The sequence below is a fragment of the Symphalangus syndactylus genome, chromosome 21 (genome assembly GCF_028878055.3).
Source record: "Symphalangus syndactylus isolate Jambi chromosome 21, NHGRI_mSymSyn1-v2.1_pri, whole genome shotgun sequence".
Taxonomy (NCBI): Eukaryota; Metazoa; Chordata; class Mammalia; order Primates; family Hylobatidae; genus Symphalangus; species Symphalangus syndactylus.
Window position 1 is genome coordinate 5707173 of NC_072443.2, and position 14344 is coordinate 5721516.

Genomic DNA, 14344 nt, shown 5'->3' on the forward strand with positions numbered 1-14344 from the left:
GGCTGGGGGCTGATGGGTGCTGAGAACCGCTTTAGCCCCGGACAGAGAGGTTGCAGTGAGCCTAGATGGCAGACACTGCACTCCAGCCTGAGCGACACAGCGAGCCAGATCCTGTCTCAAAAAAATAATAATAATGAACAATCTGTGAGGTAGGAAAAGAAAATGAAATTTATTTTATATACTTTATTTTTTCCTTGATTATAAAGTAGGTTTAATTTTTAAAAATCTAAAAAAATAAACAAATGTAAAAACTAAAATAAAATTCAGCCATAAGCATACCACTACAAAGTTAACAACAATTTGGTATATTTCAGTCCTTTTATTTACAAAGGTGAAATCACCTGTGTCCTGTGTCTTTTCAGTAGTTATACTATAAACAGTTTCTCGTATGAATATTCTTTAAATACAAGATTGTTTAGGGAAAAGGGACATAGGATTACATTATATGTACTAACTCCCCTAACAATAGTCATTTAGGTGGTTTTCAATGATTTGCTATTACAAATAATGTCATTATGAACAATCAGTTCAACTCAACTCTGAAAGTCAACCTACAAAGGCATTAAGGAGCAACAATAACAAAAAAAAAGGATTTAGCTCCCCAAATAACAGCCATCAACATCTAAGTTTCATTTGTTTTGTTTTTTCCTAATTATAATAAACAAGTTAATGTCTTTCCAGGGAATTCACCTTTTACGAAGACTTGAAATATCCCAAATGTGCCAAAATTTGAAAACTTTTTAAAAAGCTAAAATTTTCATTTGCAATTGAGAAATAAAAATAATTTTGCCAAAAGGAACACATAACGTAAATCAATGCAATTAAATTATTTCTAGCTCTGGATATTCACTACAGAATAGATCAGAAAATAGGATACTCTTTTTCAAAAGTAAGTGACTGCAAATTATTTTTAATACTTTCCTTTTCATCTTTCATACTATTATTTACTGAGCTAGAAAACTAATTTGAGACTCCTAGTTAAATGTGACAGATTGAACCACATTTACGTCTGATCCTACTTGAAAACTCCACTAAAATAACAGTAAAATATTTGTGTTTTAAAAGAGCTAAACCCACAGGACAAAGCAATGAAAAAGGAGAGATACCTACAGATGGGTAGTTGGAAATCAGATGGATGGGTGGTAACTGGCTTAACAGACCCAAGAAACTGAAAGCCGAGCCATCAGTCGAGGGTGTTTGGGAACAAGCTAATGTGTGCTTGAATCTACCCCAGAACCCCAGAACATCTCAGGAATTTGAGGCACCACATACCTCCAAAAGATGTGAGAACAGAGTCAGAAACAAAAAGATCAGTTCAAAATCTCCCCCAGATCCCTCCCCTAACAAAACAATGGCAACTAACTCCTAATTCTCTGAAGACACTGAACATTTGGACACAAAGAAGGTAGGAGGAAGGAAAGGCATAAACAAAAACGGGGTATAATCAAAGTGTACATAGTGAACATGCTCAATAGTGAGATCAATAGTGAGACAGTAAGGTAGTCCCTATCTCCTTCCTGTACTAGACCAACTGATTCCATCTAAAACAACTAGGGAAAAAATTACTTATAAATATAGAGGTAAATATCAAAACTGAAAGAGTTGCCAGTGATAGCCTCTGGAGAATAAGAAGTAGGAAAGGGAGAGGACAGGGCATGACTGCTGTTTTTTGTTATAAACTGTGGCAAAAAAAAAAAAAGAAAGAAGCTGGTTGTTTCAATAATATCCATTCTTGTTTTCTTCCATACTGACAGAATCATAGGCATCTGTTTATCAAGAAATAAAAATCTAGAAAAATTTCCTAACATTCTTTTCAGATGGGGATAACTCACAAGATCAAAGTGGGTCATTATGTAGGATGGACAAGTTGTTTTGGTTTACACCACAGAGACAACCAGCTCCTGCCACTGGGGAAGTCAGATGTGATAGCTGCGACTCAAGTAACTACCTTGGATCATGACACAAACTCGGGATGCTAAGACAAGGATGACTAGTAAGAAAGAGCAAATGATGGTATGGCCACTGTACCATCCCTACACTGTCTATTCAAGATTTTTTTACGTAAGAAATAAATGCCCACCTTGTTTAAACAACTTAAGTCAGGTCTCCATTAGCACCAAAATGCAATTCCTGGTACTTAGGCCTTATATGACTTCTTAAAACTAAGTACATTAATAAAAATTAAAGATAAACTAAAAATAATCCCAATTAATAGCAAGAATTAGTAAAAATGTATTATACCCTAGAAAACTACTCATACAGCTGTAATAAGTATGATGTAAATCCTATATCAAGACCAAGAAATAAAGATTGTTTCTTCCTGAGACAAATTTTAATTTCTCTAAATTACGAGACATTAGAATGTATTTTATAACACAATGAGACAAACTCTCTTTTCTGTGAATACCATCTCTTAGGGCACCTATCACAGTGCCTGGCCCACAGTCGTTACTTAAAAACTATTTGAGGATCATTAAAAACTTTACTGCCATTTATATCAGCATTACACATGTAAGGTACCCACTGAGAGTCCCAAAGTAAGGGTACAGCCAAGTTTCTCAACCTCGGCATTACTGATATTCCAGACCAGATAATTCTTTGTTGTTAAAGCCATCCTGTGCATTGTAGGATGTTCAGTAGCATCTGTAGCCTCCATGCACTAGATGTCAGCAGCAAACCTCAATCATGACAATCAAAAGTATCTCCTGACATTGCCAAATGTCTCCTAAGGGAAACAAAATCTTTGAGAACCCCTGCCATAGTTGTTTTATAAATCATTGTGTTTCACCAGGAGCATTCAGCTTTTCTAGTTGAATAACAGAATTTAAGAATTGTAACATTTCTAAATTTTCTCTCAAGTTTACTGCGAAACACAAATTATAAGCTACCTACAGATTATCTCCAATGTCCCTCATAAATCCTCAGAGGATTTTACAAGAGAGAAATATTAATAGCATCTACCTATTTAAGTCTATCTGTGTGCTACAATACTAAGTACTTTATATTCTTCTCTCTTTTTATATTCATGACGTCCTCGTGGCATGACTATTAACCCCACTGTAGTATGAAATAATTTTAAATTATATTTTAATCAACATATCAAAGTGGTTCCAGAAATCCTTTTTTATTACTCATTATATTCATTCTGGCACTGAACTAAGAAGAAAGTATCTTAACTTCTTTAGTTTACAATCAATTTATGACAAAAAAATTCAGTGTATTTGGTGACAAAATAAATTGAATCATTAAAACTTTCAGGAATGTTTACAGCACTTAACAAGTCAGACAATAACAGTCTGCTTCTTGAAATATTTCTTACTACTGTGTCATAATGAAAGAGTACTTTATAAACTTTTCATCCACATAATACAAAGTTATTTCCAGTAACTTCTTTTTCCTTTCACATCACTTGCAAAAAAAAAAAAAAAATTCCCCTCTATAATTGAGGATTTACTTACTGCTTTTCAGCAGAAACTGAAGACTGAGTTCAAATCCCAGCATGTCTACATAATGGAAACTAAGACACATTAACTTGTTCATGCCTCAATTTCAACTATGTTACTTGCTGTCTGAAGCTTAAGAGTTAGTAGGCCTTCCATAAAAGTTACTTTCCCCTATCTTTCATCCTCAAAGCAAATTAAGTATTAGTTAAGGGCCAGTTTTATTTAAGCATTTATTGAGTGAGCTAACAAGAGCCAAGGGAGGATGTGATAGGGCCAGTCCAACATTACACTGTTATCTTCTGGTTTACTTTTCCTTATGGTAAAAGACACAAAAACCCCTCTGGAAAAGAAGTGTTCCTTCCTCTCTCCCTTTGCCCACACAACTAACTGCCAAGAAATTTTGATTCATATTTCCCTCTAAAAAGAGGAAGATAAACCAGAGCCTTTCTTTGAAACACCACTAGCCTGTCTGTATAACTCATGTATTTAGTTAACTGTCACATACCCCAACTGCACAATATCCATTTCATTACTCACGATTAAGTCATTCACTAATAAAAACAATTATACTTAATATTAGCCTCAGTGTCAGAAAACCAAATTTTTAAAAAGAAATCTTTGACTAGGAATTAGATTAAATAATCCCCTGCTTCCCTTACTGACGAATGAAGCAATTACTATGGTAGAATTTTATTTCTCAGTAGATAAAATTCAACTTAATAAAGGAATATTTTATTCCATCTAAAAGCTTTAATATAAAAAAGGACTTCACAAAGCTCACCTGCAAAGTAAAATCAGGACAAAACCTCAGAGCAGATCTATCAGTAACCTAGAATATTATAAAATATGTAAAGTTTCAGGTAATAAACTGTTTCAGGTAAAAGTTGGTAACATGAAAGTATGTCAGTCTAACATAATTTAGCAATAGAAAATAAACGTTCATTAAGTTCTTCCTGTTTTATTTCCTTGGATATACAGGAGGTAGGGAAGTCATAAAGTAGTCAACTTCATTTGTTCTTAAAATATTGTACTGTCACTATTAAGACACTGTGTTTTGCAGGCTAAATTTGTCATTTGTTCTAAAATTTTAGTAGCTCGTTATTGATATAAAAAGCAAAACAATTAAATAGATTTTCAGCCTCTGAATATATTAAAAATATAAATTGTATCCTAATTTTCAGAAGTTTACAATTCCTATAGATAAAAAATCTACCAATAGCGTGGTTTCTAGATGTAAAAGGTATAGTTAGAAAACAAGTGCTCTGAAAACAAGACACTGAACCTCTAAATTCAGTGAATGCCAATTATCAAAATAAAAGTGAATGCCAATTATCAAAATAAAAATACATTTTCAAGAAAGTCATTAAATAGCAATGCCAAAGAAACTGACACACTCTTCAAACCAACTTCTTTATGACACTGGGGGAAAACATGAAATCAGAAGGCAATTTAAATTAAAGCATTAAAAACTTACCTGAAAAATGTCAACTCCATCCTTTTTCTTTCAATGCTTGTAAGAGAATTCTTACAAGCTTTCCCTTACAAGCACTGAAAGAAATGTCAGCAAACATGATGCCCATTTCTCATTAACTTTATTTCCTACTTGTTATCAGAATGAAATTAATAGCTACCTGATTCAAACCCTTCACATATTTATTTAACTATTACTCCTCTTTGACAGAAGGGGAAACTGAGGCACAGAGTAACTTGTCCAAGGTAATAATTTCTGCCAGGAGATAGTGGAGCCAGAATCTGAACCCTATACATCCAAAATAATGGACACATTTTAAAAGGGATAGGATGGAAAAGGAGCAGTTAATTTTTTTTTCCCAAAATAGCTTGCAAAAAAAAGACTGTTGTAAATGGGAACAAACCGTTTAAATTACAAATGCAAGTAGATGAGAATGGAGAGTACACAAACTTTACCCCTAAACAAGGAGGAGTATATTTGTTATATTTGATTACAAACACTTTTCACAACATCAAACCCCTGTGACGGTCGACTGAGTAAATAATTTAATGTCACCGTTCAGACACTGTATTTTACAGGCTAAATAAAATACATTATAAATTGAAGGATGAGGGGGGTTGGTGATGTTAACCGGAGCAAGAGTTTAAGGAAAATTACTTTCATTATGAGCAGTTAATTAGAAAAGAGTCCGTGTGTCAACGGAAGGAGGTTAAAAAAAAATGACAATCACACTGCCTTAACGCACCCTCTGTCCGAAAAAAGTAACTAAATCACCGTGGGTCAGCGTCTACGCCAACTGGAGAACCGGCCCAGCGGGATCTTGTGAGTAGATGACAGGAGACCCTAGAAGAGGGGGAACAGTGGCAGTGACAGGAATGATGGCATGTCTCCCATCCCGGAAAAAAGGGGAGAACATGGGGGGCAATCGGCGGAGAGGGGAAGGCAGCAAATGTTACCAGAGGTGCCAGATAAGGTGAGAAAGACCAGGGTAGGAAACAAGAAAGGCGGGACTCTCGGGCAGGAAGGTGTTTGGGGTAGGGAAGGCATGTCAGGACAGAGCTTTCCCGACAGCCGACCTTCCTTCTTTCCAGCCCCTCCATCCCCGACAAACTCACTTTCTCAGCAACCTTAAGCCCGTGGGTCACCCTCGCCTTGCTCCCCGCCCCCCACCCCAAGCCGGATAAGTGGAGGAGGGAGCTTCAGCCTCACCCTCCTTGTTGGGGAGGAGCGGGCACTGGACATAGACCAGATTCATGGACGAGAAAGCCAGGAGACGCAGAGAGGCCCAGGACCCGGGTGACAAGTCGGGGCGGCCAACGGACGCCTCACCTGACAGAAGCGTCGGCAGTAATCCCTACTGCTGATTCCGACGCCGCCGCCGCAGTTGCCGCTGCCAGCGCCGCCTCTGCCGTCGCCCGCAGCTCTAAGCCCCACAGGGCCCAGCGGGGACTCCACAATGGCCACAAGCTCTTCTCCGAGGCGTTCGGCCTCTTGGTCGCTCTCTTCCTCCGCCATGAGGCTCTCGCCGCCCAGCGCGTACCAGCCCCTGCGCCGCCGCCGCTGTAGCTGCCTAGGCTAACCTCCTCCTCCTCTCTAGTTCCCTCCCCCTTCCCTCCTCCCTAGCCGGACAGGGGCCTCTCGGTTGGGCTCTACTTCCGGCTCCGCCCACCCACGCCCCCAGCTTTTATTGGAAGACGCAAGCTGCCAATCATGCTCATGCCCGCCCCTCCACTACTATTGGTGAAGTCGGCAGTCCGTTTGATAAACCGGCCGTCTGTTGGTCAATGCTGCTCGGCGGTTGCTGGGGACCGCCTACGGGCTCTACCATAGGCGGTGCAGGCGGACGGGGCGCGGCGGGGGACACGGCGGCCGCCGCGGGGCTCGATCGGGCGACGGCGGCGACGGCGGCAGCGACAGATCCTCCTCCTCCCTTATTCCCTTGCTCCTCTTTCTTCCTTCTCTTTTGCTTTCCGGCCAGGCCTCGTCCACTTTCCCTAACGGCGGCCTCGATCCTACGGTACCAAGGAGCTAGGGAGGCCGAGGGTGGGCCCGGCCGTTGGTGCGGGCTCTGGGCCCGGGGCCTTCCGTCCTGAAGCTGGAACCGGGGGCGGGGCCGGGGCACAGTTGTCGGCGGGAGGAAGAGGGAGGAGACGGGAAGCCTGACAGCGGCCGCCTCCGCCAGGCGCCTGCCGCCGCCTCCCTTGAGACTGCCGCCAAGTGCGCTGTCGAGTTCCCGGGCCCACAGCTGGCACCTGGGACTCGGCCCTGCCCGGCTAGCGGGGTCGGGACGGCTGGGCGCCGGCGTGCTGGGCTTGGCGCCCGAGGAGAGAGCCCAGACGCCGGGAACGTCCCGCACCCCGCCTCTCCCCCGCCCCCGCCCCCGCCCGAACCCTGGGGCCTGGGGAGCTGGAGGAGGTGCCAAGCGGGCGGACCCCCGAGGAGGACCTGGGAGGGGGAAGTGTTAGGGTAAACGTTGGGATCGGTTTTGTAGTGTGGAGTTACCTATAAAGTGATAGAAACACCTGCGTGGTGGCAGTTGTTGACGTTCTTGTTCATCTCTTCAGTCACCCTCCTTCCGTCCCCCATTTTTTCCTTCCATTTGTTTTTCGTGTTTTACAGTAAAGGCATGACTTCCTGGCACCGCAGGGAAAATCGGGTGCAAGCCCAGAAACTGTTTCCCCACCACCACTTGTTGAAAAACTGATTTGAAGGCATCTCCGGGGTTGAACAAACGGAAAGTGCCAGGATTTGATGCGTCTCTGGTTTCGCTCTGGAGACCATTCCCTGCTAAGTATCAAGACGAAAAAAACTGGAAACTAATCCGGTAAACATTTAAACTTGAAAACTTATGATGAGTTTTATTTTGATCTAGTAAACGATTTGCTTTTTCTCTTTTGTTGGTTAATTCCTGCACTTTTTAATTTCTTCATTTGTTGAAAATGTTTTATCTTCTATTGAAAACATTTTTGTTCTTCGGGTACGTAAACCCCAGCATCCTCTACTGGGTGGAAATTTGCCTCTGCAGTAACACAGACTCTTTGAAATTACGAGAACATTGGAAAGTATAGGCCTTTCACATTAGCACAAATGATTGAGCATTTTATGCTATAAAGAATTACATGCTTATTGTTTTTGAAATCTAAATATTTAAAGATACAAGACTTTTTACATAGAAAGTAAGACTTAGTATTACGGGGCACAAATATTTAATATTTACCACAACTAGGTTAGAACCATTAACCATACTTGGTATATTTATCACATATTTACCACAACTAGGTTAGAACCATTAATCATAACTGGTACTGATTTGTCGTGGGAGTGTAAAACACATACCATTTACTTTAAGTATAAACTTGTAATGGTAAGTACTAGGTAGGAATCATAACTGTCTTCTCTGCCGTTGCAAACCTGTAGCCTAACACAATATTTGGCAAATGAGAGCTGTGCACTTAAAAAAAAAAAAAAAAAGGAAAAAATAAAATTAAGTCTTTTAAAACCTAGACTTTATCGTACCTTTCAGAATTTCTGTGGAATGTTTAATCTTCTGGATCCATGAGTGTCTGATACGTTGGCAATTTAAAGTCCTTTTGAAAGAGAATTCATGTTACCCAGCTATTCTCTAGTATGTATTCATGGAATACTCCATCGTTTCTGATTACACTTATAAAGCATAATTCTTCAGAGCACACTTAGAATTATTTCTCTAACATATTTATGCAGACAGAATTCCATCTTGAATTTTATGAAATTCACTTTAACTTAAGTCTTCGTTATTGTAGGAGCCCAAAGGTATGGCCCCAGGGAACAATTAAGACTTGATGATTTGTCACCTACCAAAGTATGTTCATTATCTAAAGGTTTCAATGCCCATAAGGCTGTGATTTTGGTATTTAGTGCAGTGCTCATAAAAGTGTGTTATTAGGATAAATTGAGAGATCAATTAAGCTGCTTCTAGATTAAATAAATATAAATATTTGGACAAATAGTGAAGATATGTACTTTTTCCATCAAATTTTAATTGAGGTTCTGCAGTATACTAGACACCATGTTCTTGATTTTGTTCTTACTAGTTAATAAGTGAAATAAGTGTTAACAAATGTAATTATTAATTTTAATGAGAAAAGGAAACAAAGTATTTTTTTTTTTTTTTTTTTTTTTTTTTGAGACAGAGTCTCGCTGTCGCCCAGGCTGGAGTGCAGTGGCACGATCTCGGCTCACTGCAGGCTCCGTCCCCCGGGGTTCACGCCATTCTCCTGCCTCAGCCTCCCGAGTAGCTGGGACTGCAGGCGCCCGCCACCTCGCTCGGCTAATTTTTTGTATTTTTAGTAGAGACGGAGTTTCACTGTGTTAGCCAGGATGGTCTCGATCTCCTGACCTCGTGATCCGCCCGCCTCTGCCTCCCAAAGTGCTGGGATTACAGGCGTGAGCCACCGCGCCCGGCGGAAACAAAGTATTAGAGAAGTAAGACTTTGCATATCTGAACACCTTTTGGAAAACAGAGGTATACATGCATTACAAAATAACTTTGAATTGTGTATTTTGGCTTTACAATTTAATGTCATTGTTGCTGTTAATTATATTTGGTCTGGTTTTTTTTTGTGGTTTTTCCTCAGAACAATTTTGGAAACTATATTCATCTTCATATAGAATTATGGCAGTTTATAGGCCCACCTGTTTGAAAAAACTTTATCCACAGTTGTGTTCCTAAAATCAGTTGTCCCAGAATTGTGACAGGAAAGAAGCTCTTTTGAACTTGAATGCATATCTAAATTGGATGAGATTAATACAGTTTATATCCTGAATGTAATTTATATCCTAAATGTTGAACTGTGATTAGGTTTCCCTAAATAATAGTGACATCTGGGATAGTTTGAGTTCTTTCTTTATAGTCTAATTTATTTGAATTTCATAAAAATCAAGGAATGGACCTGATTGCTACTGGTTAGTAACTTGTTCTAGTTTTGCCTTCCCTTATATATTTCAGGTAAGTTAAGATTAATAGACACATAGTCTACTAATTTGAATTAAGTTTTTTGAAGTATTTAAAGTGTTTATATACTGCCTTTTATGGTTAATTACTTCCAGAGTGAACTGTTGTTATAATACTCATCTTTGTTTCTTTTGTCTTGAAAGAACCATATTTATTTAGAGTCAGAATGGAGCGATTTGTAGTAACAGCACCACCTGCTCGAAACCGTTCTAAGACTGCTTTGTATGTGACTCCCCTGGATCGAGTCACTGAGTTTGGAGGTGAGCTGCATGAAGATGGAGGAAAACTCTTCTGCACTTCTTGCAATGTGGTTCTGAATCATGTTCGCAAGTCTGCCATTAGTGACCACCTCAAGTCAAAGACTCATACCAAGAGGAAGGCAGAATTTGAAGAGCAGAATGTGAGAAAGAAGCAGAGGCCCCTAACTGCATCTCTTCAGTGCAACAGTACTGCGCAAACAGAGAAAGTCAGTGTTATCCAGGACTTTGTGAAAATGTGCCTGGAAGCCAACATCCCACTTGAGAAGGCTGATCACCCAGCAGTCCGTGCTTTCCTATCTCGCCATGTGAAGAATGGAGGCTCCATACCTAAGTCAGACCAGCTACGGAGGGCATATCTTCCTGATGGATATGAGAATGAGAATCAACTCCTCAACTCACAAGATTGTTGACTAGGAGGTTACCACCATTGTGATCAAGATAAATGTGGAGTATTAAAGTTATGTGTTGATTGTGTGGTTCATTTTTGTATTTATTTCATTTAAAATCATGTGACGCAGAATAGTTTTGCAATGTGTATATAGTTGCAGGCAAAAAAAAAAAAAAAAACCTCACTGCAAAACTTATTGTTAATTTTAGTCACCAATGGTATTAAAGCAAAACCTAGGTTTAGAGTGTGCTAGGATACCTGAAACCTGGTGGTTATCTTTAAAATTAATGGTTTTTCTCCTGAAATGTTTGTGCATGGAAGAACTGCCCTGCTTTTCTGCCCTGTTGCCATGTATGATTATTTCTTGTGAAATTGCTTAATTACTTGGATTGAAGACTAGCCTATTGAAGCTGCTGCCAGGCAACACCACTTAACAGTAACTTAAAGGAATGATTTTCTTTACAGGATCCTCTTCAAAAAGGAAGGGATAGTGGAAAACTGTTCTTATATCTTCAGATCCCTAGCAGAAATGACTGTTTATTTCAAACTATGTTTTACTTGTATATGACATAGTTACCTTAACTATCTTTCAATTCCATACTTCCCCCGCCCCCATTTTGAAGGCTTATTGTTGTATTTTGTAGCAGCTTCAAGTGACCAAAAGACTAAAATCTTTCTATGTCAATGCCAAAAGCCAAGGGAATTTTGCAGTGACAAGATTTTAGTCTCTTACTATGAATACTGATTTCGAACCGTAGCTTTCATTTTAAGCATCATCTCGAATTTGCAAACTTTTTTCTGTGTCTTGGTGTTAAAAGACTTCAAGATTGGCATTTTTATTTAAACAGACATTTTATGGTTTTTTATAGAGAATTAGTAATGACTTTTTTGGCTGACAGATCAGATTAAATTACTTTCTATTAATTTTTCTATACGACTTTATGAGTTTATTTAGGTGAATAGTCTAGACTAGAAACAAGTTTACTTTATCTGCTTTGCCTCTGGTGGTACAAGGTTTTTAACATGGATGGTAAACAATTGTCTAGAAATTCTGGCAGGTTTTTTGTAGTGGAGATCTGGCAGTATCCTGCATAACTGTTTGGGTGAGGAAATTGTTCTCTTAAAGATCAGCCATGTTCAGGAAATGATCTCTGTTTGAACCTCACTGTCCTGTAAAGTTATCCGAGTAGCTTAGCCCAGCTAAGTTCTATCAGAGACCCAAATTATATTTTTTAAAAATTTAACAGCTGGAAACTCGGACTAGAGCTTTAATAAAAAATCTTAAATTCTTTGAAATTCAAGTTAAAAATACTTCTTAAAAGATATATTTCTATTACAAAGCAGTGACAAATGATGCCCTGTGTGACTTGGAGTTATCTTTGACTTTTACCACAAATCTTCATTTATAAAAGAAAAAGCCAAAGTGGAAAAAGTTAGATTGTGTATTTTTCAGTAACAGCTTTCCATGTCTTAAGATTTTTTTACAGACAAGTTTCTAATTCAGGTTGTCACACTGGCCATTTGACTTCAGAGATTTGTTTTCATTAAAAAATAAGCCTGCCACCAAAACAAATCACTTATCAAAATGTGAACTGTTTTCCTCATGTTCAGTTACGTTAAGGTAGTATGATAAATGTATGCCTAGAGTAGTGCTGTCATCGATTAAGCACATGTATGAGGAGACCAGCAGCAAAACAACCATATGTGTTTTGCGTTTACTTCCTCTAGAAAAGAATTTGCAGGCAACAATGTTTAATTTGAACTATCTAAGATGGTAGAGTTTAGAAATTAGGAATAATTGAGTTTTATAGCACTTTTCAGAATACAAAAAGTTAGATACACAATCATTCTGTTTTTCTGAAATTCCATGTGATTCAAACTGCTCCCTATTATTTGGGTATTAATTTGCACTAATGGCAAAATGTAATGGCAGATCAGCTTTGAGAGTGGTCTTAAGCAGTAAACTGGATGATGTTGCATTAGAAAAACATCAATAATTCATATTTAAGTTTCTAGTAGTTACTACTGATTTGATAATCACTTAATTTTATATATCTTAATGTATTTTTTCAGACTCCTAATTAATTCCCACATTCACTGTACCTAAGGGCATAGTCCATTCTGTTAGGATTATATCCTCTCCTTAGAAATGTTTTCCATCCTGTTGTGGGGATTTGGTATTAATGTTTCTTCATTGATTATGAAACTATTGTTCCCTGAAGCTAGTCAACTGTGTCTAAAGTTAAATAAGGCAGAATGATTGTTTTAGCCTGCTCAAACTGATACAAATCCCCGAAACTATGATTGGCATATGTTAGATAACAAATGAGGATGTCGAAGAGGCATATGCTGCTTTGGAGGTGTAGTGAACGTGTGTACAGAAGTTTTCAATCTTAACCATATAGTGTTAGTGCGATGCTATACTATTGGAAAAATAGCAACTTTTTTCTATTTTATAAGTTGTATGCATAAACATAAGATTTGTAATGTTTCATTTATAAACTGCCTTCTTCAACACATGTTAATAGTGTTTTCTCAAAGTATTGATAGTATGTCTTCCAGAATTTCACGATATGCTTACAGTAAATAGTTCCTAGCTTGTTGAAATGTTAAATTCTTTGTTGGCTTTCTTTTTGATTCTGTGGGGGTGTATAACAAACCTGAAGGACATTGTAATCATTTCTTACAGGGTGAAAATTTAGAAAGATTGTGTATGAGAGCCTATATAGTTGTTTTATCCATTATCATCTTTGATTAAGACTTTAAAAAAATACTATTTCCAGTTAATGCATTTGGCCCTATTGAATTTTCAGGGACCAGAAAACATTAAAAAGTTCAGCATCTTATAATGGTAACCAATTAAGCTTGAGATTGTTCTGAAAGTATCAGTTGCTTTAAAACTGTTGTAAGTACAGTTGGCAAGATCTCCAAGCTGAAACTTCCATGTTAAAACTTTTGCCTGTAAGAATTTGCACATGAATGTTAATGGAAAACACAAAATAAAACTTAAGATGGCCCAAAACAAAAGCCACAAACAGTTCATCATTTGGTGCTTAGTCTTTGTAAGGGCTCTCTGTGGTTTGACTTAACCCCAGCTACCGTTAAATGAGGACAAATCACCTTAAAACATGTTCATTTGATTCATGACAAGGAAAATTGGGTCTGTGATTTTATTGCCAATCTTAGCCTAAAAGAAATTGCTTTAGCTTCTGGTCAGCACTGATTAAAATGTGAATAGTGAAGTGGCTATCCTAAACTGGTTTATCTCCACCTATACTATCATAGATTCCTTAGGTAAATACAATTCTTATCTAGTGGTATTCTACTTGTATTCAGAATACTGTATTAAAATTTTACTATTTCATTTTTGTATTCCGTGCTTATTTTTTTGCTCACGCATGTATGCTTAGTATAAATGTGTCACTTCTAAAGTTTTGTCTCTGACTTTTAGAAATAAATTTCAGAAAAATTGTTTCAAAAGATTTTGAAAGCACATTTTGTTTTGTGAGTCAATGACAAATATATTTCCTGATTCCAAAACAGCAGAATCTTACTGAGTTATTTTTCTACTAGTTATAGCTCCCTTTTATAATTAGTCATTATACTCGATGTAAAAGTATATAATCTGTCAAATCAGATTCACATCATAGCTACGGATACCCCTTTTGCTCCCAAGTTGTATAGATAATATTTAAGCTTAGTGATTGGTTTTAATTGGGAATATTTTAGTTTTTTTTACTTTTGGAAGTATTAGTTATTAAAGGACCTAATTTATAAGTTTCACTGCTA

At 38.1% G+C, this 14344-nt stretch overlaps 3 protein-coding genes across 14 annotated transcripts in view; 2 read left to right on the forward strand and 1 right to left on the reverse strand.

The window, feature by feature from the left end:
* The window catches only part of ZNF654 (zinc finger protein 654), a 90989-nt gene extending 84286 nt beyond the window's left edge, over window positions 1-6703 (reverse strand). For 2 of the 11 annotated variants that reach the window (XM_055260363.2, XM_055260362.2), the window contains exon 1: window positions 6244-6525. In XM_055260363.2, coding sequence (XP_055116338.1) covers window positions 6244-6429 — 186 coding nt within the window. In that variant the 5' untranslated portion in view covers window positions 6430-6525. Of the gene's footprint in view, window positions 1-4224; window positions 4273-6243 lie in introns of all 11 variants that reach the window. The other 9 variants (XM_063630522.1, XM_063630523.1, XM_055260360.2 and 6 more) reach the window with 7 other exon arrangements.
* Window positions 6672-14035, forward strand: LOC129471596 (uncharacterized). 2 transcript variants are annotated; one of them, XM_063630525.1, is made up of 4 exons: window positions 6684-6931; window positions 7534-7738; window positions 8438-8539; window positions 10051-14035. In XM_063630525.1, exons 1-2 carry the CDS (start codon window positions 6699-6701, stop codon window positions 7616-7618), a joined length of 318 nt encoding a protein of 105 aa, XP_063486595.1. In that variant the 5' UTR covers window positions 6684-6698; the 3' UTR covers window positions 7619-7738; window positions 8438-8539; window positions 10051-14035. The 2 variants fall into 2 exon arrangements, with proteins under 2 accessions (XP_055116343.2, XP_063486595.1); XM_055260368.2 differs by lacking the exon at window positions 8438-8539 and having other exon boundaries at window positions 6672-6931.
* Window positions 10074-14035, forward strand: CGGBP1 (CGG triplet repeat binding protein 1). Its single transcript, XM_055260367.2, has one exon. It carries the CDS (start codon window positions 10074-10076, stop codon window positions 10575-10577), a length of 504 nt encoding a protein of 167 aa, XP_055116342.1. The 3' UTR covers window positions 10578-14035.
* Window positions 14036-14344: the final 309 nt, after the last annotated feature.

Bases quoted from the DNA above. Each gene is read 5' to 3' on its own strand.
- LOC129471596 (XM_055260368.2), top strand. From the start codon at position 6,699: ATGCTGCTCGGCGGTTGCTGGGGACCGCCTACGGGCTCTACCATAGGC. The intron at 6,932-7,533 runs GTACCAAGGAGC...CGTGTTTTACAG, and splicing joins ACGGCGGCCTCGATCCTACG to TAAAGGCATGACTTCCTGGC.
- CGGBP1 (XM_055260367.2), top strand. From the start codon at position 10,074: ATGGAGCGATTTGTAGTAACAGCACCACCTGCTCGAAACCGTTCTAAG.